General features: G+C 45.6%; 1 protein-coding gene across 1 annotated transcript in view; it reads right to left on the bottom strand.

Moving 5' to 3' along the window:
* PCSK5 (proprotein convertase subtilisin/kexin type 5) overlaps window positions 1–25,874 on the bottom strand; it is a 457,705-nt gene that overhangs the window by 243,233 nt on the left and 188,598 nt on the right. Inside the window, 2 exon segments of the mRNA XM_043565357.1 lie at window positions 5,331–5,431; window positions 16,064–16,276. Of these exon segments, the coding sequence (XP_043421292.1) occupies window positions 5,331–5,431; window positions 16,064–16,276 (314 nt within the window).

The raw sequence follows: 25,874 nt of genomic DNA, 5'->3' as shown, positions 1-25,874 counted from the left end.
TTGGCCTCACACTACAACGATTAATTAGCTAGTGCTACATTCTGTCTATATAGGTCCTATAATCTGTATTCTACAAATACTTATAGGATATGTTCCAACAGGACATTTGAAATAGGAGAGAACAGGGAGATAATAAAATAAAACAGATGAGCCTACCTAGAGATGTGTGTATTGTATGCCCATCAAGTTGGCTAGGACGCATACCAGAAGCAGGTGACATTCTGGGTATATTTTTAGCACCGAATGACAGCCCCCCCCTTCAATTTGTTTATTTTCTGAGTTTAGGTGTAGCTCTGTTAGACGTTCTCAAAGGAAGGTATCCCTGAGGCTCCTGAGATACGAAATTGGAGGCAAATGCTCCCAGGTCACTTCAAACAAGGATGTGTGGAAGATTCTTTGCATCAGCACCCTCCTTTCTCAAAGTCCTAAACAATTTTCAAAGTTTCTATCTGACTCAGTCCCTTTAACTGACCGTTCGCTGTACAACATTTCTTGATTGCTAACCATATGTTACTCAGTTTACCAGTGAGAAACCATTTGCAACTCAAGGCCAAAAGGTGTCTTTGGTAAACTTAAATTTTGAATGTCCTGAGCTAATGCTGGTATTTAAACATAGGGAAGACTCTACTAAATTAGTTTCCCTTTGCTAACGCTTACAGCCTCCGGTCAGGGAAACTTCAGTAAAAGAGTTTAAAAATCCGAAGAGTGTATTTTTATGAACGTCAATTATGGCCATTTTTATTTAATAAACCATTTTATAGGCAACATCATTTGCTGGCAACTTTCTTTTCTCTGCCCAACAGGGCTATGGTAACTGGCAATATATCCCGGCATTGAGATTGCGATGCCAAGCTCTTTCGACACGTGACCTGGCGTTCTCCTGTGCTGCTCACCTAAAACTGTTAGTCATGTTTCATTCTTTTCTTTAGGTAAGAAACCTGCTCCCGGGACGCGCATTTTACTTGAACTTGCTGAATTATGCCACACAAAAAGACACCACTTTAAGCAGCAACGGCCCAAATGATAATTAGTTCACCTATAATCACTGATTACATAGCCCCTGTTCACCCGGCTGAAAAACCAGAAGATGACTTCCAGATCCACAAAATCCACCTAATCGAAATATTAGAAACCTCTGAACTAATACATACAAAGAGTACCCCAGCACAAAAACAGTGTCCTCTCCTGTGTTTTAAGATGACAGGATTTTCTCTTATTCGGAAATTGCTCCCGGTTTTTAGAAGGGTAAAACACTGACAGCTTTCTGCACCCAGGTGATATCTTTGGGAACAGGAGGAAACTGCCTTATTTACTAGAAAGGCAAAGTTTGTGATCAGACTGTCAGAAGCGCCTGTAGCGATGACGAGGCTCAAACTGAGGAAGAATAGGAAAAGGAGGCAGATTTTCGAGGGACTGGGAATCCTTCCAGTCTTGGGTGCAGTGTGCTTTTACCCGAAGGTCTGGGGTGTGCTGCAGTGTCCTCTGTGGTGACACCTGTTCTTACACACCCTTAGGAAAAGGATGGCCTGGGGGTCTGTCCTATGAGCTCTCGCAGCAGTTAACTCAGGACCAAGCTTTGCTTGAGCTCAGATAAGAAATCTGCACACTTTGAGCTGATCTGTTTCTATGTTTTGTAACTTTTTTTTTCTTTTCTCTTAGATTCCTAAGAAGGTTTTTTTGTTTGGGGGGGCGGGTAGGGAAGAAGCTCAGAGTGGAAGGGCGCAAGAAGAATCAAAATGGCAGACAGGCCAATGGTTGAAGCATCCTCCAAGAGGAAGATTATCCTACTGAGGCCGACAAGCACCTGGGATGCATCGAAAGCAGGCTGCGGGGGAGGGAGGCCAGGAAGTGACAGTTTTCCCTGAGTGACTGTAATCTAGATGGAATTGAATTGATTGATTGAATCTAGATTGACTGAATTGAATTGAATTGAATTGATTCAATCTAGATTGAAATCTGCCATTAGGAGAAATGACAATACCCCCTAGAGCACGGGGACAGTTGGGGCATGCTGGGAAATGGGGATGGCAGTCCCCACTGGCAGCTTTTTACCCCCAACACTCAGCCTCACCCTAACCCTAACCCTAACCCTAACCCTAACCCTAACCCTAACCCTAACCCTGACCTGAGCAGGCGATGCTTAGCTAGAGTGCTGGCTGTGCCCCGGGGCAATGCTGCCGCTTTCTCTTCTCCCTCCTTAGATCAGGCTTTTCAGCTTGTGAGAGGAAAGGTTGAATCTCCAAATACCCAGGTCCCAAGACTTGTTGAAAAGCACTAGTAGATGAGGACATCCCCGGGGGGGGGGGGGGGGGGGGGGGGGGGGGGGGTGGAGGCTGCTGAGTGGGTGAGGTGTGTTTGCAAGGCTTCGGCTTAGCTTTTGAACAACTGAAGCCTTGGCTTACTGTCATCCGAGCTCTGTGCTGTCATTTCTTAGTTCCAGATACTTTTGACGCCATGCTGGAGGCCCACAGCTTATTGATCCAGGTTTATCATCAACGTCTGACCCACTCTTGGAATACTCAGATGTCCCCCTCCTGACCTCCAGCTTCACTTACGGGAAAAGATTGGCCCACCGAACGAGTTACGTGGAGTTACGTGGAGTTACAAGGCAAGGTTTATCCTTTTTCATTTTATCTATCAGTCTATTTACCATCTACTTTTGGCTCCATGATCAGACCGTACTGCTGACAATCTTCAATTAACAGTGGATCTTTCCACGTAGAGGCTCTCTGGCCCCCTGCCTTCCATCCATCACAGTTGCGGCAAAAATTAATCTTTGAAAACGCTCAGAAGTCAAAGAGCGCGAAAACAGATGGAAGGCTTTCAGGGTGTGCCCAGCCCCAAGGCAAACTTAGCCAACCGAGTGCGCTGCTTGAGGCATAAAAGTGAGGATTCTCCACCTGAACTTAAACAGTGGTTACGAGAACTGTTGAAATATTAGTGGTACGGTAATATCCCAAGGAACGGAGTATCATGTATTATCCGTAGCCACCGATACGGCGCTTAGTTACTAAGAGTGAGAATGACAACCATTTCTGGAGGGGAATTAGGAAGTGCTCGATCAATTCCTGACTTTTTTCTAACTTACTATTTTGTGGGCAAATACCCCAGAATTGCAGGATGAAGCCAATATGCTTTTCAAAGATCTAATTAGCAGTCACCAACTTAAAAACAGATACTTAGGGGCGCCTGGGGGGGGCTCACTCAGTTAAGCATCCGACTTCGGCTCAGGTCATGATCTCGCGGTTCGTGGGTTCGAGCCCCGCATCAGGTTCTGTGCTGACAGCTCAGAGCCTGGAGCCTCCTTCGGATTCTGTCTCTGTCTCTGCCTCTGTCTCTCTCTCTCTCTCTCTGCCCTCCCCTGCTTACACACTTGCTGTCTCAAAAATAAATAAATAAAACATTAGAGAAATAGATACCTAACAGACACTTCTGTGGCCAGAACTGCCCAGTGAAAAGTTGTCAGGTGAGAATTTAATAAGGTAAGTGCAAGTTCTTTGCTCCACCCCAGTTTTTAACACTTTAAAAGATACAACACATTGCAATGATTATTATTTAACCTCATCAAAAAGAAAGCAATACAGACATTCGTGTGAACTTGGATATCTCTCCACGTCAATTTTTGGCAAGGGGTCAACAAAAGGTGTGGCACCCACTGTATGTTCTGAATGCTGGTGTCCCCACAAAATTCGTATGTTGAAACCTAATGCCCAGTGTGATGGCGTTAGGAGGTGCGGCCTTTGGGAGGTGTTTAGGTCATGAGGGTGGTGCCGTCACAAAGAGGAGACCTCGTAAGAGACCCCAGAGAACTCCCTTGTCCCTTTTTTTTCTGCCATGGGACCCGCCTAGGAAGTGGACCTTCCCCGGACACCCGAGCGGCCAGTGTCTCGATTTTAGGCTTCCCAGCCTCCAGAAAAACGAGAAATAATTTTTGTTGTTTATGAGCTACTTCATTTGCGGTATTTTGTTCTAGTGGTCTCAACAGACGAAGACAGCCCACATCCGAAGCTGTGTCCTTCTGCCCATCTCGGGCTTTCCATGGCTTATATTTCACTCTTTCCATATGACACGAGGGCCCGACTGCCTTAACACGGGCTCTCTGCCTTAAAGAATGGGCAGCTACAAACGTACTGAGACTGAGCGAGTACTGTTCTTACTGAAGGTCTCGTCATCATTCTTGTGTTCTTCTCCTGTCATCGGCTATTGCTCTCCGTCTGGGTACAACTAAATGGAAACATCATTCTATTCCTCCCTGGGACAGGGGTGCAAGGCTATTTCTGGAAAAACACTTACGTTCCTACTTCAGTTGCTTTTATGATCCTCTTGTAGGAGGGCATCAGAGTGCAGGCCCACAGTCCCTTTTCTAAAATTCTTGGACCTGATGTATTTGGAATTCGACATTTTTTTCAGATATGGCATCCGGAGCATAGATTATACAAAACTTCCGGGGCGGGGTGCAGGGGGTGGGGGGGAGGCTCTGAGCCAGCACGTCAGAATCACATACATTAATATTTGTATGGATTTGCACGATAAAGACAAACCACCTCAAGTCAGTTCAGGGCTTTGCCATCAAATGAGCTTTTGTGCCAAATTTGCAAAAGAGCTTCCAGTTTTCTTGGCATTTTGGGTTTTGACATTGAGGGTAAGAGCGTGTAGATCTGTACGAGGTTTTGAAAGAATTAAGATCCAGGATTCGCAAGAGTGGAGACAAATTTACGTTGGTTAAGACAGCAAAATCTGTTGGTGTTTTACAGACAGAGAGTGAGGCCTACAGCACGGAAACTAAGGGGTCTTTCAAGGGATCTCTCAGACACAGAATTTGACCACGCGCAACAGGACTGAAGGTGGGTGGGTTGTTCTTGACCCTGAGCTTCAGTCAAATGACCTTGACATAGTCTGTCCCCCAGAGGGAGCGCTATTGTCCTGGAATCCGAGCTGCCTGGCTGTTCTGCAGGGAAAGGGCCCCTGACTGTTCTGAGACCCACAGGAACATTCCCAGACTAGAATAAAAACCTCAACAAGGCAACAGGGTTGGAGCCAATTGGCATGCCTACACCATGACTCCATAATAAAGTAATTACACAGTTTGATTTTTTAAGGATATAAAAACCAAAAAAAAAAAAAAAAAAAAAGAATTGCTTTTTTTTTTTTTCTTGATATCGGGGAAAAAAAATTCTTTTTAAAACCCTAGTCTTTGACGTTTGAAAGGTCGCATTTGGAAGATTCTGCTCTGGGTTGTTGTGCTAGGGATCATATAGTAGGGAATGGGTAAGTTGTCCTTGAGATGAGGGGTTGTCGCCAGCGGAGACAATAGGAAGCTAAAAGCTTACTTGGCTTCCAGGGCGAGGGCGATGATGCCCGCAGCCATGGGGGCCGAGGCCGAGGTCCCGGTGTGGTTGTCTGTACAGCGTTGCCTCAGATCTGTGGTAATCTGGAAGACAGCAATGAAACATTTAGGGAGCTGGGGTCAACGTGAGTCACGCGCAAGTCGAAAGAAATTTACTCATAAAAGTGGAACGGAGGGGTGTTGAAACAGTTGTTTGCACTCCTGACCATATCACTTCCAGAAGAGTCGCCTGTGTAAATCGACTTTGCAAAGGGAAGCCTGTGGAAATCGGGCTCCGCTTCCGTGAAAACCAGGGTCGGGACTACGGTGAGTCTTTGGCTCGGGACGCGGGGGTTATGCAAGTGTCCCCTTAAATTTTACCCCCAGACGCTCGCTTGCCTCACCCCAGACCCAGCTCTAGTTAAGAATAAAGCTCTTTCATTACCCCAGCACTTTCATAAGCAGGTTATGTGGAACCGATAACCAAACACCGAGTTAGGCACTGGGAGCATAAAAGCACACGATCTGACCCTTGTCCTCCCAGAACTGATGCTTTGGGTGAGCTGCAGGTTTTCTGTCTTGTTTTGTTGTTGTTGTTTTTTTAATTTTGTTTTTAATGTTTATTTATTTTTGAGAGACAGACCATGAGTGGGGAGGGGCAGAGAGAGAGAGAGAGGGAGAATCCGAAGCAGGCTCCAGGCTCCGAGCTGGCAGCACAGAGCCCAACTCGGGGCTCGAACTCACAGACCGTGAGATCATGACCTGAGCCGAAGTCGGACGCTCAACGGACTGAGCCACCCGGGCGCCCCGAGCTGCAGGTTTTAAGCAAAGCCGAGCCCTGTCATGCAAGGAACACTGGTTTAAGACCTCCTCAGAGATTTCACGTGGATACAAAAAACACGGTTGAAGCCCGGGTGCTTGATGGGACAGCACTAAGTGCCTGCCTGTATGTCACAGAAGGAGCTTAGCCATTTCTCCATTTTTTAAAGCAGAATGTGAGACCCAGATCATTGTTTTCCCCTTGGTTTGAATCCGGTTCACTTGAGCTGTGGCTGAATAACACGTCCACCAGCGAGAGCAGCGGCCCTCCACCTCTGTTTCAGGATCATCTCACTAAGGGGGAAAACCGTGAAACTGAGAGTCTCCGCGACAAGACAAATTAAACACTACGAGACACAGATTCTGCAAACCACCGAAATATCTACGATTTGAAAAATCCTCCCTCCCCCACGAGCATCCACTTCTGCCTCCTTGGGTCTCCTATCGCTCCTGCCGGGAACGCACAAGGCTCACGAGATGAGCTGGCGATCTCCTTGCAGTTACTGGAGGGCGGGGGTTAAGCTTTCTCTGGCATCCAGACAAGGGTAACGCCCCTATTTTACAGACGGGGAAACTGAGGAGGAAGGTCATCAGAAAGGCGTGGCGGGACAAACGCGGCTGAAAACCAAGTCCTGCCTTTCTGAGGGATCCCCTTCCAGAGGAGGGGGCCGATTGGCTGATTTGGAAAGAAATTTGATCTTCACAGGAAGGAAGTGCCGTGTAACTCCTTAGAAATGAGCCCTCCCCTAAATATTTCCTCAGGGTCCCATGCGGATGTCTGTATGGTCTATTTAATTATCTGGTATGGCTCTAGACTGACACGCGGGCTGAACTAGCTTCATCCAGGGCCATCGGTTCTCATGGTCTTTTCTTTGTTTCTTTTGACGCTTTTAAGGTCGCCAGACGATCCATGCCAACAGGCACTGATACACAAAAAAATGGCAGAATGAACAAAAATAATAGAACCATAGAGATGTGGTGGTGGAAGACAGGAGGTGAGCTTTTGCCCTCTTTTCCTGAAAAGAGGTCTAGACTCCCGACAGTCTATCTGGCAAGAAGGCGAGGTTTTCTCTCGATTAACAGACTTGATTAACCAGCCACCTTCCAAACCTCCACACCAGTCGCTTAGAGGATGTCTGGGTAAACAGAGCCCTTGCCCACTTCTGCCGAAGGAACTTTCTGGATTTTTAATTGTTGACTTTGTTATTGTTTACAAAATGTTTCTTTATTTATTTTGAGAGAGAGAGCGAGCGAGCGAGCGAGAGAGGGAGACAGAAAATCCCAAGCAGGCTCCACGCTGGCAGCACAGGGCACGACTTGGGGCTCGAAGGCACGAACCATGCGATCGTGACCCGTGCTAGAGGCCAGAGTCGGACGCTTGACTGACTAAGCCGCACAGGCGCCCCTAATTGTTGGCTTTAAAATGTATTTCTTTGGCTTTTGGTTGGGGTAACAGACACATAACCCCAATTTACCCTTTTAACAACTTTCAAGTGTCCAGTACAATATCGTTAACTATCCGCACGCTGCCTTACGACACATCTCTAGAACGTTATCGTGTATGAATAAAACTCCACCCGTTAAACAACTCTCCTTCGTCCCCTCCTCCGAGCCTGTGGTAACCACCGTCCCACTTTCTGTTTCTATGAGTTTAACTACTCTAGGCACCTCCTATGAATGTAATTACGCAGTATTTGTCTTTTTGCGTGTGCGTGACGGGCGTACCTCACGAAGAGTAACGTCCTCGAGTCTCATCCATGTTGTAGCATCTGGCAGGATTTCCTTCGTTTCAGGCTGCACAATATTTCATTGTATGTATTTGCCGCATTTTATTCATCCATCCAGCAGTGGACATCTGGGCGGCTTCCGTCTCTCGGCTATTGTGCCCATGGGGCTGCAAACATCTCTTCACGATCCTGTTTTCAATTCTTTTGAATGTACAAGAAGTGGGACTGCTGGATCATTGCAAAGGTATTTCTAATTTTTTTTAATGTCTATTTATTTTTGACAGAGGACAGAGGGTGAGCGAGGGAGGGGCAGAGAGACAGGGAGACACAGAGTCCGAAGCAGGCTCCAGGCTCCGAGCTGTCAGCACGGAGCCCGACGCGGCGCTCGAACCCACGAACCGTGAGATCGTGACCTGAGCTGAAGTCTGGCTCTTAACCGACTGAGCCACCTAGGTGCCCAGCAAAGGTATTTCTAATTCATTTGAAATCGTGGGTAAATTTGCAGCCCGGTTTATCAAACACCCGGTCGCTAAGTCAAGGCCTAAGGACCCCGGAGCAGTCTGTTCCCGAGTCTCCAGACATTCCGTTGTCGAGAGATGGCCCTGCCTGTGTTCTGCTCACTTCGCCTCCCCTTCATGGCCACGCTCCTTTGCCAGGTTTTCTTTTTTTCAGTGGCTTGTGCCTGGATTCAAGATTTTTCACGATGTCTTCCCACTTGGCTCATCTTGCTTATTCCTCAGCTGGATCAGACACTTGCGATGCACAGAAACAAATCCAGAATAAACACTCCAAGTGTGTGCAATGCTTTTCGGGCAGGTAAAGAACCATCTCCGGCCGACCTCAAACGTGAACAACAAAAACTTGATGACGTCGGGTCTGCCGTAGGAATATGCCTCATCCACATACGGTCACCAGGTGCGGACATACACGCGGCGTGCTTAAGTGAAAAGCTGCTCCGTACTTTTCTACGCAAACACCAACCAAGCGCTAAACGCTCTCGGTGCGGGCAAGCGTGCGGAACATTCCAAGTCGGCATTGTGCTTTTCTTCATTTAGGTTTTGCAATCACCTTAACTAAGTGAAACTTGAGTGGTGAGAGACAGCGAAAAGGGATGGAGCAGGGAGGTGACGGGGAGGAAGGGTAGAAGGAGTGGAGAGAAAAAGAAACGAAAACAGCCTCACTCCTTCGCATCCCCGCTTTAGGGAGAAATTCCAGCTGGGTCATTTCAAGAGGAAGTGACTGTCAGTGGTGGAAATATTTAGGTGTAAATTACCACAAAGATCTGAGGCAGGGTTTTCGTCATGAAGAGAAGCCAGAGTATCAGGGAATTTTTGTGTCTATCTTTAGAAAGAAAAGGCAAGGACCACCAAGGAGCATGCAATCTCGAAGAAAAATGATGTCCCGAAAACCGGAACCACATGGGGCAACCCCGTTAATCACAACACACGCACGCAAGATCTGACGGTGTGATTTCAAGGAAGCGTGGCGTGGAACAGTAGGCCCGCATCACGGAGCAAGGAGTCCAGAGGTTCTGTATGTGAAAACGGAACAAGAAAGCTCTGGCAGTTTGGACTCCATTTTCAAAACTGTCTCAGAATTGGGTTTCAATCCCGGTGGCCCATCTTGCCCACTCCAAGCTCTCTCAGTTCGCTACCCAAATCAGAAACAGAATTTTCCTCCACGGAACTTCTCTGATCGCTCAAGAAAATATCCTTTCTGTCCGTCAGAGTGAAGCAAACAGAAGACGACACCAGGCCTCGAGCCAGATCAAAGCTGTCCCGGTCAGCAAATTAGATGTGCAGCCTGTCTCATGGATGAGTTGCAGATGGCTTTTTGGACCCCGCCAAGCTAGGGATGTCATCTTTATTTGGTGCGAAGGGGTGGGTGTTGCTCAGGTCCAGTCACGCTTCCTCCGAGCAGAACCATGACCTTTTCTCATCGTAAGCTCTTATTTCCTATTATTTCACATTTCATTAGTTGGGCTGATTGGATCTTTTATTCCAGCCTGTTGAGGAAATTCTCCAGGGAATCTCAGTTCTGATTGACTTTGGCCATGAGTGACAAGCCTTAATAGCAGCCCTGCAGTTAAGAGTTTCTATCTCCCTGAGATCTCGCGATCTGTTTTATTCTGAAGGGGCCATATTGTCTCCTATCTGGGAAAAGAGCAACTGAACGGATATTTTTGAAACACGAAATGATTCTACTGTCTGTTAGGTTGAATTTGTGTCTGGTGTGGATTTTGATTTGGATTAGAAACGCGCCAGAAAAGCTGTTTCAAACACAGCCATGGGGGGAATAAAGGCAGAACATAAATCTTCAATGTGTCAATGAATGAAATAGAAGAAGCCGATTTATTAAGCGCAGCAAAATACAAGGGAATTGAGGACCAATTAGTGCTTTCTGTGTTCACCGAAGTCTGGTGTAAAATTCGATCGTGACTGACGAGCCCACACAAAATTCCAGTCCTGTGTTGCCACGGGAATCTGTAAATGGGAGTGCAAACGTGAGGCTTTGCCTACAAACGTGAGGTTGCTATCACTGGAGGAAGATGCCATCTTCGATTATTTTTTACGCCTCCCAAGTGTTCAGCTCGGTTCTAGGTATAGAGCGGAAGCACAGTATTTATTGGCCAAGTTGAATCACTAACATCAAGCTCCCGTATACTCGTTTTGTTCTATAAACTCCCCCAATTATCAGGAAAGACTTCAAGGTTGCTCCTTTGTCGCCTCTCCAGATAAAAAAAAAACTCACATAAGCTCACGAGCAACCTACAAAGGTCGTGAGCGTATATGCGTGTATATATAGCCCGGGGGCTAAAAGTACAGCTGTTCCTGACAAGTACTGTCGCCACCACAGGCTGGACTGCTTCTCAAACGACCGCCTCCAGCAGCTTGCGACACGTGAGACAACACACAATAGGCGTTTCTGGGTGTGCACGCTCGCGTGTGTGCATACAGCTACGTCGAAACCCACAGGAACTCTGCACGCAAGAGACACTATTAACTAAGGAAATGAAGGCTCGGGCCTGCCTAAGGACATGTAGCAGCTATTACAGAGCGGGGGTAAGCGGTGACGGTTAAATCCTGAAATGGCAGCAAAAGAAAAAAAGCTGAGTTATGGGGTATAGTCATCCGCGAGAGCCAAGGTGGCCCTTCGAGGCCACCACCGGCCATGGCAGCGGACTTGGCCTTGAGATCCAGCCCAAGTCGGCAAGTGGGTATCGACCTTCTCCTTCCGGCCACCATGGAGATCGGAACTTTTCAGGAGCAAATTTCATTTCCTCTTTTTAACATTCTCAAGAGACTATGTATCAAGCTTCCAAACAAACTAAACACATCTGGATTTGCCAGTCTTCTGCTTGAAAAAGAATGCCATTTCTCAAGCCAAAAGAAGAAACAGGGAGATGACAGAAATCAACCCCATTGTGAATGGTGACTGTACCTGAATAATGATTTGGGTGGCGGGGGAGGGTGGGGGTGGGGAGCAGGATGTTTCCGTAAGAAGAGAAAATCTGTAGCTGCTTAGGAACATGAAAAGCAATAAGACAATTCCTCCACGTGGAATTGGTCACTCAGTCCAACCTGAGATACCCTGGGCGGGGGGGCAAGTTTGTTGGGAACACAAATCAATAACATGACATCAGGAATGGGCTGAGCAGAGCCTATGTACTCTCTAACCCTTGGCTCACAAGACCCCTCCCAGGAGGAACAGGATCAAGGCCATATTCCAATCTCTAAGACAAATGACCAGAGGCAAAAGGGCAAAGGTTGAACGAGTCCCAAAAGAAGGAGATCATTTAACGATGGGAGGGACTGGGGAGAGGGGGAAGCTTTATTTCCAAATCAGAACTTGGGAGTCATTTCAGGAGGCAGTGAAGGGTTTCAGATGGGATCTTTAGCGCTCTTGGACACTAAGAAAGGTAGCACGCACGCCTTTACGGCAAGATTCCTGTGGGCAATTTCAGATGCGAAATACATTATTGCCAAATGCCTTTACCTTTTACCAACCTACCAGAAGGAGTTTTTCTTAAAGAAACAGAGCATTTCCCTGTCTTCCTGTGGCTGCGTAAACAATCCTTGCAGCTCCCATCCTTCCCAGCGTCTGATAGTGATTTATGCATGCATATTTACTAAGCTCAGGCTCTGGGAAGGAACAAGACAAAATCTTCGACCTCACGTAGTTTCCAATCTACTGCAAAACAGGCAGTCAGTAAGAAAAAGTGTAATACATTAAGCAGCTTTACGGACGCGAGGAAGGAAATTGAACAAGATAAAAGGGACTGGGGGAGGGGAACAAGAAAAACCCTCCCTGGGGTGAAATTCATTAGCACAAATGAAGTGCTATCTGGCGGTACCGGGCCTTAACAGAGGACACTTGTGACAAGAGGGAGAGCCCTAGCTTGAACGTCACGCGGAAAGCAAATTCTGGACGAGCTCCGGGCTGACACAGGGGACCAGCGACTCGGATTGGCAAAGAGCTTTAGGTTTTTGCAAGAGTACTGATTGTTTTAGGGGATTATCAGGAGGTCTTAGGACGTGAAAATCAAATCACCGGGAGTGAAAAATAATGGATACCTATGCGTTCTAAAGATACGTATTTTTTTTTTATCACTAAGAAAAGAACCCCAAACAGCTGACAGCAGCACCGTGCTTTCAGACAGCCCCATGGTGGGTGTCCTTGAGAAGTCTCCAGAGCGTGACAGCACCCTGGTTACAAGATGGCGTCCATCCCCAATTTGGTGGGAATCCAGGCTCCATCACGTACTGCCTAAGTTTCTTTCAACCTTTCAAGCATTAGTTTTCTCATCTGTGAAGTGAGGACGGTTCCTGGTGCTCCTGTGTAGAGTTCTGAGGGTACTATGAGACCATGCAATTAATGCATGCCCAGTACCTGGCACTAATTAGAAGGATAAAGAAAAAATGCCATAGTTATGGCATGTTACTATAACTGTGAACGTATTACGTATTTGGCACGGGATAAGAAGCATGCAATATTGTTAATAAAAACGTATTAGTTGATAATGTGGCTTTACAATAATCAGTCATTTCAACTGATTTCTGTTGAGCTTACAGGGGAGTTTCTTACTGTAGTAATCTTGCTATTCTGGATGCTTCACGTGCTGTAATAAGATATAAGACCATTACCGATCTGAATCGATTAAAGCATGAATGAAATACCGAGGTCCACGACTGTACCAACAGTCGTGGTGGGAAACCAAGGGACAGAGATGTGGCCGATCTGAAACCCAGGGCCAGGTTCTCCTGCTTGCAAACCATTCTGTTGGGGACAAGTCAAATTTATTGAACAAAAGTGCTTTTCCTGAAGCAGAGCGATCCTTCCTCTCTCCTGAATCCTTAGCATCTGCCTGGTTCAAAGCACAATGGGGCTCTACAGACAAGAAATGACAACAGTGCTCTCCTGAAGAAGCCGCAATGGCACAAGGAAATGAATGGCCCAGGGAGGAGAGCCCCAGAACAAAGGGGGGACAGTCACCACCATTCCTGCAACGCTCAATCACAATGCCATTGACAGGAAGTGGGCACCTCTGAGGGCCCACCGGCGTTTGGTTCAAAGCCTGGTAAAGAAAAGGTCCCAGGCACGTCGCAGGATTATTTGTCATTCTGACATCTAGAAGGAAAAGGGGTCAGCTGGACCATAAAAGGCCGGTGTTGTTGCTAACTCTACTCATGTTCAAACTGTTAACACGTTCACGATCAAAGTGCCTTTCTTCGGGGGGGTGGGGGGTACAGATTGCAGTGTTGAGGGTCACTGAGCCACTGAGAGATGGGTCTAAGGCTGGAGACTCTAACTTGAAACAGCTCCCAAATTCCTCTGCAGTTTACGGTAATTTGCAGATTCGGGCAATATAAAGAGATTCTAAGAACGGGATGGAGAAAAATTACTAATAAATTGTTGCTACGAAAATGGGAGAAAGAGATTTAACAGAAGTGAGAAACAAATAGGTTACATATATCAAGTGAGTCAGCAAAGGTTTTGGTATCAGAAGCAGCAGTTAGGGGGAAAGTGTAGTCTATGGCTGAATGAATCCATCCAGTGAACGGATCATTCTGTCCGTCCCTGGGAGAATCCTAAATGATTGCCTGTCGTTGGGGGCGGGGGGTGGTCACAGCATCCACCATAGCATCACAGCATGATGAGGGGCTAGGAAGGTCAAGTCTAGGGAGTAAATCTCACGCAGAGGTTTTGAGGTCTGTCCATCTTGCCTTCTCCCATCCAGGACCCAGAAAACCTTTTCTTCTCCTTTGATGTTTTGCCCACTGGGTTGTACATTTCTCTTAAGAAAGGCATTTATGGAACTTCATGGTACCCTCTCCATGGCAAACACCACACAAGGCAAACAGGAGTCGACGGGCATATTCACTTTGAAGCAATGGCAAATTTGCCTTTAGACTTCGAGAGGTACAGAAAGAGAACTCTTATTCCAGAGAGTTCCATCAGGATTTTTATGGTGCAGAACTGACGGATGCCACTGAGTTTTAGTGGACCTTGACCGCGAGTTCTGAGAGACAAGCAAATTTGAGAGCAAAAGTGGCACTCCTGGATTATAACATTTTCATAATGAAGGTAAAAAATCACGGAACATCGCTTTCCCATTAAGAAAGCCAGGAAACTGTGGTGCTTGTCATCCCTGGGTTTTCTCCTTTGATATTTTACTTTGTATTGCACGGTTATGTTTACTGATGAATGTTGGAGGTGCTTAAAGGTAGATTCACGGACATATTTTTTAACCCAGTTATTGTGGAGGAATTAAGGAAAGCTAGGGGCAGAGGGGATATGGATATGGGTAGGCGATTTTTATTTAAATCAATCTGAAAAATGTAACTAAAGAAGGTAGGGAAAAGTAGCTAAGGAATCACACATGAAAATTATATGATAACCAGGATAATCAAGAAGACCCAAATGGATGTGGATGGCGAATTCCACGAAGGGAGTGCTGTGTTTCCTCCCCGTGTAATCAGATGCGACCCAAATTTGCATGAATCTACAAGACCTGAGAGAAGGGTCTTCGCTAAATGCTAAAAAATGTCAAGTGAAGCAGCTTAGATTCACTTTAGAGAGACAAATCCTGAGACGGTTTACAAAACTATCATCAAGAAAAGAGCAAAATGCAAAGGTGTTTGAAATTTAGAACCAGAGGCACGGCGCTGGGCACCCCAGAAGTCAGAACTTCCTTGGGCATCAGTGGTTCAAGGAGTATGCAAAGCCCTTTTTATTTACTTCTTCATCATCTTTGTAATAATAATGCCATAAACCATGCAATATTACATGCTCACCTTTTACAGATGAGGCTTGTCGAGACAGAAAAATTAAGTAATGTGTCTAACGTTACCCAGCTATAGTAAATGGTTCAACAGTGAACAAAACCCAAGCAGGCTGGTCCTGCAACCTGAACTCTCAATCAGTTCTCTGTCTGCACGGAGAGCAGGGCACGCGGGTAAGCGGGCGATCACGTAGGACTTCTGCGCTCTTCATTCAGGCGAGCTGGTGCCTCAGTAGTAGAAAAGCACCTTTTGATCGGTTTAGTTCCCACGGAATTAGTCAGACCCACTTTGAAACCGAAGCGCTGAAGGTAAGTTTCAAAGGCAGTATGGGGACAGAGGGATAAGGGAAGTAGGCTGAGTGTCGGAACTGGTCTCTTCTCTACCACTAACTCGCAAGGTCAAAGTGGACTGCTCATTTGTCTTCAATAAAACTAAAGCTTACTCATGTCGAAGACCACATCAAATGCTGGAATCGAATGGCCCAGATAAGCACTTCCAATAACAGAATGACGAAACTTACAAATACTTGTACTGCGTCAGCAGCTAATTTCCACATATTACTTGCCTATTTCCATGTATTACTTTTGTGTATAAGTTTATGGTTCTTCCTTTGTATTTCTTTTTTTTTTATTTTTACGTTTATTTAGAGAGAGAGAGAGAGAGAGAGAGAGGCGCAGAATGTGAGCAGGGGAGGGGCAGACAGAGAGGGAGACACGGAATCTGAAGCAGGCTCCGGGCTCTGAGCTGTCAGCACAGAGCCCGACGCGGGGCTCAAACTCATGAACCGCGGCATCATGACCTGAGCCAAAGTCAGACGCTTAACCGACTGAGCCACCCAGGCGCCCCTTTCCTCTGTATTTCGTAGTGAAAGATAAATGAATAAATCATGACATGCAAATGCCACGTACTATTTTCTTATCGTAGGACTCTCCACTGCTGTAGGTGGTGGCCAACGTGGACGAACACTCTTCCAGGTACCAAGGCTTCTTCCCACTCTCAGCTGTGCTGCTGATGGAGATTGTGTAGATGCTGTTGGTGTAGCCGTCACAGGAACAGTGGTCTTTGCTCCTCCCACCATTTCCCGAGGCCCAGACAAAAACAGAGCCGAGGCCTCTCCGCCCCTGTTCACAAACAGAAAAAGTTACATGATGGAAAATACAGATCACAGACTCTACATTGGAGAGAAGGTCAAAATCAACAGGCACCATCAAATATCTAGAGGAGGGCTGTGATACTCTTTTCATAATATGCTGGATTTAAGCTGTTCCTTGAGGTGAGAGGAGCTGCTTTTGGGAACTAAAATAATGTGTATGTAATGTCTAGCTTGGTGACTGACTACAGAGAATAATCCTGTATTGCTTATTTGAAAGCTGCTAAGAGGGTAGATCTTAAAAGTTCTCATTACTAGGACAAAAAAAAATGTAGCTATGCCTGGTGACGGATGTTAACGAGACTCACTGTGGTGTTCGTTTTACAATATATACAAACATCAAAGCATTATTTTGTACACTTGAAACTAATACGATGTTATAGGTCAATTACACCCCAATAAAAAAAAAATCTAACATAATCCCTTTCAGAAAGCCAACTGGTGCAGCCACTCTGGAAAACAGTATGGAGTTTCCTCAAAAAATTAACAGTAGAGTTACACTATGACCCAGCAACTGTGCTACTAGGTATTTATCCAAAGGATACAGAAATGCTGGTTCGAAGGGGCACATGCACCCCCACGTTTATAGCGGCACTATCGACAATAGCCCAAGTATGGAAAGAGCCCAAATGTCCAGCGACTGACGCATGGAGAAAGATGTGGTATATACGTCCAATGGAATATTACTTGGGGATCAAAAAGAATGAAATCTTGTCATTGGCAACAACATGGATGGAACTAGAATGTATTACGCTAAGTGAAATAAGTCAGTCAGAGAAAGATAAATACCATATGATCTCATTCATACGTGGAATGTAAGATACAAAACAGATGAACACGGGGGAAGGGAAGGAAAGGAAAAATAAGATACAAACAGAGAGGGAGACAAATCATAAGAGGCTCCTGAACACAGAGAACAAACTGAGGGTTGGTGGAGGGGAGGTGGTGGGGGGATGAGCTAAATGGGGGATGGGCATTAAGGAGGGCACTTGTTAGGATGAGCACTGGGTGTTCTATGTAAGTGATGAATCACTAAATCCTACTCCTAAAACTTTTATGACACTATATGTTAACTAACTTGGATTTAAATTGAAATAAATAAAATAATCCGTTTCACGTGATACACTCACAGACGTAACAAGAGCACCAATGATGACACTAACACGGCTAACGTTCATTAGGTACCCACCACGGACCAGGCACATTTATAATTGTTTTACGTGAATCAGACCGAACTCTTCCAACAACACTGTGAGAATGGTACAATCTTCGTCCCCATTGGATAGATGAAGAATTGAGCTACAGAAGTTAAGAAATGTTCCCAAGGTCAGGAAGCGGAGGGACAAAATTGGAACCCGAAGAGCCAGACCCCAGAGTTGGAATACTGTTAGTTGTAACTACCACAGACATGTAATAGTGCTATAAATCTTCATCCACGTGAAATGGGTGCCATTATGCTCCCTCAGTTGACATCCGAGCGATAGGACGTGTGAAGAAGTTTTGTATTTACCCTGAGATCACGTCGCCAGTGAGCAGCAGAATTAGGGACTATGTGCCTTCCAGAGCTGTGCCTCCCCTATGTACGGCATGGGCGTTAATTATGAAGGATGTTAACGCATACTACCAGAAATAAAAGAACTCCAAGGTTAAGAATGTTTGGAAAGTCTAAGTTAAGCAAGATAAAACAGGTTCCCCTATTGCAGAACTTAGTAAGTGATCATCCATTGCAAAACTCTAAGGGGGGTGTGGAAACAATCTGATGTTTTTCCAAACATATTTGCGTGTAGATACCTTTCTTCAACCAGATCCATGAATTCTTTCTTACAAGGCTAGGAGATAGGGTTACATTCTTTAGGCCAAAACTTGGCATGTACTTGAAGATTTTCCTAAGGTTGTGAAATAAAAAAAGAGAAGAACCAAAGTAGAACATAGATGTACCGAAGCATAATGGCGATTTGGTTCCATAAGGGGAGATCTGCAGAAGAAGAGGCAGAAATAAGCCAAAGTGAAGAGCAGTTCTCTGAACTGTCAGAGCTGAATCCCTCAGAAATTTTACCTTTTTAAAACCAGAAATCACACTGGCGGACACAGAGGCCAAAATCTATCATTTGGTCATGAGAGAGTGGTAACCAAAGTGACAAAGCTGTTGACGGCTGAACCTCTTCCTTGCTTCGAGGCCCTAGCTTTTATGGTCTCAGGTGGAGGGAAGTATTTGGGCTGCTATTTTGGAATTTCTGGTAAAAGAGCCAAGGAAAGAGAGACGACGGAGAATTTGAAATATCCTTGATAAACTGTCTGTGACCTTGAAACCTCAAGGAACAGAATATTTATGACATGACTTGACTGACCTGCACATAGATTTCTTTTTGTCCTTCAGTGTGGAAAAATGCAGTATGATCGGACAGGAATGGGAAATATTCATGAAGAGAGAGGGAGAGAAAGTTCTGGATGCTACTGCCACAAGACAGCTGGGTCTGGTTTATCAACTTTCAGTTTCCCATCAAAATATTCATGAAATGTACAGAAGGATACAAAAAGCACCAAGCCATCATAAACGAAGGATTTTGTTCAATGCTTTGAAAATCTCCAGAAGGAATTAACTCCTCACTATGGTGTAGATGGCCAGGTTGAGAAACCCCGGTGCCTCATCTCCTTACCTCAGAGACAGAACATCATAGCCAGAGAAGGAAGGGTCAAATTCATCATCAATACGTGCCCTCTCTCTAACTGAGAGGCTGTGCTGTGGCGAAAAGCACGATTACATTGGAGCTTTATCTGACAGGTCAACAGAACACATGACGTAATGCCAAAACACTCTGGTTTAAATACCACTGTAACCGATAATAGATTAAGAACCACAAAACTATGAAAAGGCACATATAGCACAATCACATTTGTGTACCTGTATAAAATTATGACTATGTGCCTATGATGCACACAGAAATGCAATGAAAAGATCTTTAAAAACGTACTTGATTTTCTAAAATGTTTATTTATTTATTTTTGAGATAGAGCACAAGCCGGGAGCAAGAGACAGAGAGGGAGACAAAGAATCTGAAGCAGGTTCCAGGCTCTCAGCTGTCGGCACAGAGCCCAAGGCGGGGCTCGAACTCACAAACCATGAGATCATGACCTGAGCTGAAGTCGGTCACTCAACCAACTGAACCACCCAGGCGCCGCCCAAACTTGTTTGATTGAAAAAAGAAAATTTAACGAGAAAATATTTAGCAGGTATTTTTATGTTCACAATGTAATTACAAATGGAGGATACAAAATGATATAATATGATCTCAGTTTAAAGAAATGTATGTGTGTGTGTGTGTGTGTGTGTGTGCAGATGCGTGTGCATGTGTAAAGAAGTCAATGTTTATAAACTTATATGCATACAGCTGCCATAAAGTGATAATGTAACAGAACTTATTCTGTTTGGTAAGAATAGGAAAGAGTTTTCTTTTTCACACCACCCTTCCATGACCACGTAGGGTTTTTATAAATAGAAACAAACACACTTATTTCCCTCTTAATGTTTTCCACATTAAGAGGGAAAACACAGGGCCAATTCTTTTTTTTTTTTTTTAAGTTTATTTATTTATTTTTGAGAGAGAGAAAGAGAGAGCGAGCACAAGCGGGGACAGACAGAGAGAAGGAGAGACAGAATCCCAAGCAGATTCCATGCTATCAGCAGAGAGCCCGGGGTGAGGCTCGAACCCACGAACTATGAGATCATGGCCTGAGCAGAAACCAAGAGTCGGACGCTCAACTGACTGCACCACCCCGGCACCCCTCAGAGGGCCAGTTCTTAAGAGGTAGTTTTTATTTTATGAGCAAGAGGGGTGTTACGCACTATGCACTAAAAACAATAGAGGCTAACATTTGTACAAACTTACTATGCACCAAACATCGTACAAACATTATTCTGTGTAATTCAAATCTATATCACCATTTTACAGATGGTCAAACTGGGGCTCAGAAATGCTCATGAATGCCAGAGCCAGAGCTTGAAATCCAAGTGGAGCTAAAGCCTGTGCCCTTAACCCTTAACAACAATCTTCTTTTGGGCAAAGAGAAGGCTAGTGGTTGCTGTAGTGTTTTTAGCCAAGTCTCCAGTGTCTTTATTGAAGTTTGGCAGTAGAACCAATGACAGACCAGTCTCCAGATTCTCTCCAGACTTGGTAGCAGCAGGATTCAAACGAGAAGGAAAGGATGCATACATGGTCCTGAGCATTCTCAGGGGGAAGAACATAGGTTCAGATGCAAAAGTGCACCCGGAAATCCCCACCTGAGCAGGACTCCCTTAGAAGTAGGACCCCAAGTCATTCTATTATGGCAGCGTCCAGAGGTGACACCACTGTGAAGGAGCGATGATGTCATCATGGAGTCCTTTGGAGATCCTCTTGGTTTCTAGAACAGTGGTTTGCCCCGGCTCTGGAAATGTGCCTTCCAGACAGAGGTGACATCCTTCCATCAAGCATAATTTGAAGGAATCATGTTACGGTTGGGCATGGTGAAGGGAAACTTCAAAGGACAGTATGAGGTCAATAATCACCCTTAACCCCCTCATGAAGGAAGGAAGCTGAGGAGTGGGGGTCACTGGAACTGGAAACAGAGGGGCTAGTAGAAGTTGAGAACTGATCGGGGACATGCCAACCCATGTTGGTCCTGCACAGAAGGGGGTCAAGGGAATATGTACCGAGACCCCAGTCTCTTTCTCCTTCTCTCCCATTTCTTGCCAGTGTATCCCACTGGCTGACCCCCACCAGAAGCCGGAGGAACTGGGACGCATAGAGATCAGTACCCCTGAGCACGGAGCTTATGGACAGAAGGGGGAAAGGGATCTGGAGAATCTAATGGGAGACATGTGGTGTTGTCCCCAAGATGTGTTCTGGAATGAGTTGTGTCCTCTCCCCTTCAAGTTCATATGCTGATGCCTTCACCCTCCAATATGACTGTATTTAAAGATAAGGCATTTAAAGAGGGTAATCAAGAATAAATGAGGTCACAATGGTGGCACCCTCATCTGACAGGACTGGTGTCCTTATAGGGAAAGAAAGAAGCCAGGAGCGAGTGCACAGAGGCTAGGCTGTGTGAAGGCTGTCTGTAAGCTACGGAGGGAGGTGACACCGGAACCCAACTCTGCTGGCACCTTGATCATGGACTTCCAGACTTCTAGCCTCCAGACTTCAAGAAAACACATCTCTGTTGTTAAGCCCCCCAGTCTGTGGTATTCCAGTATGGCAGCCTGAGCTGATGAATCCAACGTGAGGAGATAAAGGGCGGCCCCCCCGCCCCATGGAGGTGACAGAATAAAGAGATGCTGATAGCCACACTATCCACGAGGCCTTGTGACTTTTATGCACGCGTGTTCAAAAGCGTGTGTTTAAAAGCACGTGTGATTAAAGCCCCAGAAATAAACGGACTAAATCTGTGAGCTGAAAATGCCATACAGACCTGCGCTAAAGATCTATGGGGTTAATCTGAAACAATTAGCAATTCAGAGATTTATTTACTACAGATGCATGGCACGTTTCATCAGTGTGCAATCGTCAGAAAACCAAAACATATGTGGTAAAAGAAGATCTGGACGTTTCTCCAAAAACTCAGAGTAATTTAAGAATTAAATTTTGGGGCGCCTGGGTGGCGCAGTCGGTTAAGCGTCCGACTTCAGCCAGGTCACGATCTCGCGGTCCGGGAGTTCGAGCCCCGCGTCGGGCTCTGGGCTGATGGCTCAGAGCCTGGAGCCTGTTTCCGATTCTGTGTCTCCCTCTCTCTCTGCCCCTCCCCCGTTCATGCTCTGTCTCTCTCTGTCCTCCAAAAAATAAATAAACGTTGAAAAAAAAAATTAAAAAAAAAAAAAAGAATTAAATTTTAATGTGGGATGTAGGGGGAAGGGCAGGTGCCCAGAATAGCATAAAGAGAAAAGAATTTTGAGACAACGTATTTCCCCCAAAGTGTAGGAAATGACATTTTCTAGTTTGGTAAAGTACTGTGATTCACACCGGTCATATTTAAATATGGCTTGGGATGAAAAAAAAGAAAAAAACAAAGCCCTCCACTTCAACTGAGTGCTAAGTTAAAAGTTAGTAAACTCACGGCAAAGTGTTTCGTGAAATCCACATTAGACCCATGAGACCAAACGCTAACTATTCTGTTTCATCGTGTGTTTAATTGTGCATGCGTTCCTTCTCGTGTAGGCCCTACAAAAATCAATTTATAATACCACATAATTTTGTTCGTAAAGGCTAGAGAGGACCTGGATTTTCTTGTGGTTCAGGAGGTCAGAAAAGGCTACTTTACGCCGCATTATCAATGAAACCCTAGCCCCTAAGCCAGGTTTTGAAAGCTAGAGAGTTTGATGGAACCAAACTTCTTTCTTTTTTTTTTTTTTTTTATTAAAAAAAAATTTTTTTTTAACGTTTATTTATTTTTGAGACAGAGAGACAGAGCATGAACAGGGGAGGGGCAGAGAGAGAGGGAGACACAGAATTGGAAACAGGTTCCAGGCTCCGAGCCATTAGCCCAGAGCCTGACGCGGGGCTCGAACTCCCGGACCGCGAGATCGTGACCTGGCTGAAGTCGGACGCTTAACCGACCGAGCCACCCAGGCGCCCCCAAACTTCTTTCTTTAAAAGGGTGTGATCCTCGTTCAGCCAATACAGGTAGGTTTTCTTTGGTATTTTAATATTATTTTCTTCTCCCACGTCGCTTAGAAAGGATTCTTAAAGGGGAGTGAGTAAGTGACCAGAGACTTCCACATACCAAAAAAAAAAAAAAAAAAAAAAAAATATGTGGCCGGACACCATGCTTGTGCTTTCACAAATATGAGTTAATTCAGAGCAATACCATTAAGTGAGATGCGTACTTTGCAGATTAGGAAACCGAGTACCACTAAGTAACAGGCGAGCCATCTTATAACAAGGATGTGGTGGATGTGGGGAATGGAGGTCCCGACAAGTCTGATCAGAATGCACGTGTCTATGTGCGTCAACAGGAAGAGGCAGGCCAATGGAACGTATGATGTTTCGGATGAGACACGTTCCTTTGCCTGCAATGTCTTCCAAGCGTCGCCTGCATACCCCGTTACCAAAGTCCGTCACCGCTCTGCTCTCAGTGACAAAAGGCCACCACCCGCCGCGGAAGCTCTTCCACACCGGGATCACAGATAAAGGGGCTTCAGGCCGGAAGAGGGTGGGCAAAGAAAGGATACCCACAACGATTTAGTAGCTGAGATATGAAGAAGGAATGGCTTCTCTCTCTCTCTCTCTTTTAACAAAATCGATCATCTTTTTCACAAAATCAACCTTGTTCCTTAATGAAGCAGGTTCATTGACAGAAACAGGTCTAGTCTGGAAACATGACGTAAAGGCAAAATGACAACAGCACACTTCTGGAAGGTATCTGTGGTGGTCACACAAACTGTCCCAGAATTCTAAAATACATATTGCTTGTTGAAGCAATAGTTAACGACCCTCTGAATCATGATCGTTAGCAGCAGACACTTCACGTGGAAGCGAAAGCTTCTTAAAAGCGACCTAAGAAGTAATCCAAGAAATACAATCCGGAATTGAGAACAAATCAGGATCAGGGGGTCACACAGCTCCCAATGCCTTGGAGACAACCCTGGCGAAGCTCAGTGCCGCAGAATCTTCTTTGGGGATGCACCAAGGGAATGCAGTCATGATACAGATGTCAATAAGACGTCTCTGGGACAGACTAAAGCCTACGACTGTCTCTTCAATCCGTTCATTAAGGCAAGACTGGGACTGGGGTGGGAACATTAATCACAGCTGACCCTTGAACAACACAGGGTTGACGTGCACACAGATCCCCTCATAGGTGAATTTTTTCTAAATAAATACAGTACAGGAGCGTAAATGTACCTTCTCTTCCTTAGGATTCTCTTAATAACATTTTTTCTCTCTAGCTTACGTTGTTGTAAGAAGACAGTATATAATACACATAACACACAAAATTGGTGTTAATCGACTGTGTGTTAATGGTTAAGACTTCCGGTCAAGTAGTTAAGTGCTGGGGGGAATCAAAAGTTACACATGGATTTTTCACTGTGCGGGGGATGGGAGGGAGGGGTCAGTGTCCCTAATCTCCACGTTGGTCAAGGGTCAGCTGTATCTGAGACTTATTTGGACCCAGGGAATAAAGTGGGCCACTTTACACCGAAACATAAGAGAATCGAGTAAGACAGATAATGAGATGTTCTTAATGAGTCAAAGGAAATGTGCCCTCTGAGGGTTAGGGATCTGGAAGTTAAGTGCCGCTTTGTCAGAAACAATCCCATGCCAAAGTGCTAACTTTGTCGGGCCACTACTGTGGTATCTTCCCTCACCCAGAAAATAAGCACGTGAAACCCGTATTTTTATGATCTACTCAAGCCACGAGTCACAGTGCCTGATGTAAAGAGTATACAGGTTTCACTTGATTCTGCTTCTGCTCTCAGAATAATTATTAAAATTTTGTCTTCAGGGCCGCCTGGGTGGCTCAGTCGGTTGGGCATCCGACTTCGACTCAGGTCACGATCTCACGCTCATGGGTTCGAGCCCCACGTCAGGCTCTGCGCTGACAGCTCGGAGCCTGGAGCCTTGCTTCAGATTCTGTCTCCCTCTCTCTCTGTGCCTCCCCCACTTACACTCTGTCTCTCTCTCAAAATAAATAAACATAATAATAATTTTTTTTTTAATTTTGTTTTCAATATTTATTTTTGAGAGACAGAGACAGAGACAGAGTGCAAGGGAGAGAGGGGCAGAGAGAGGGAGACACAGAATCCCAAGCAGGCTCCAGGCTCCGAGCTGTGAGCACAGAGCCTGCCGTGGGGCTCGAACTCATCAGCTGTGAGATCATGATCTGAGCCAAAGCCAGACACTCAACTGATTGAGCCACCCATATTCATTATGCTCTAAGAATTACTAAGTTAAACAGAAGAACTACTTTAAGTATTTAAAAACCAAACTGGGGCGCCTGGGTGGCTCAGTCGGTGAAGCGTCCAACTTGGGCTCAGGTCACGATCTCGCAGTTCGCGAGCTCAAGCCCCGCGTCGGGCTCTGTGCGGACACCTCGGAGCCTGGAGCCTGCTTGGGATTCTGTGTCTCCCTCTCTCTCTCTGCCCCTCCCCTGCTCACACTCTGTCTCTCAAAAATAAATACACATTTAAAAAACTTTCAGAAGTTGTTGTTAATTATGACTTATTTGGTCATCTGAATGCAGCCAACAGCTCACTATTTCTACTCGTTTCCAAGTACAAATTCTAGGACTGAATATGGTTCCCAATGCTTCCCCAAGATGATTTCAACAGATAGCTGACAAACAAAAGCGTCCTCCACCAACACCTGCTGAGGTCCCGTTTTCCTTCGGCCCCCGCCCCAGTGCTGTTCTTGATCTTTCCATACCTGCCTTAGCATGCCTACTCCCACAGCTGCCATGTAGCCCTAAATCGAATTTGGAGGAAGGACTGTCAAAAGACCCACAGACTGACCTGACAAAACATACTCCATCGGAGTGTCTCCACCATTCTTATTCTGTGCTACTTACCCTGTCCCAGCAAGTTCGATAATTGACAA

Source organism: Prionailurus bengalensis, chromosome D4 (genome assembly GCF_016509475.1).
Source record: "Prionailurus bengalensis isolate Pbe53 chromosome D4, Fcat_Pben_1.1_paternal_pri, whole genome shotgun sequence".
Taxonomy (NCBI): Eukaryota; Metazoa; Chordata; class Mammalia; order Carnivora; family Felidae; genus Prionailurus; species Prionailurus bengalensis.
The sequence above is the reverse complement of the archived record's forward strand: the minus strand, read 5'-3'. Positions and strand labels throughout refer to the sequence as shown.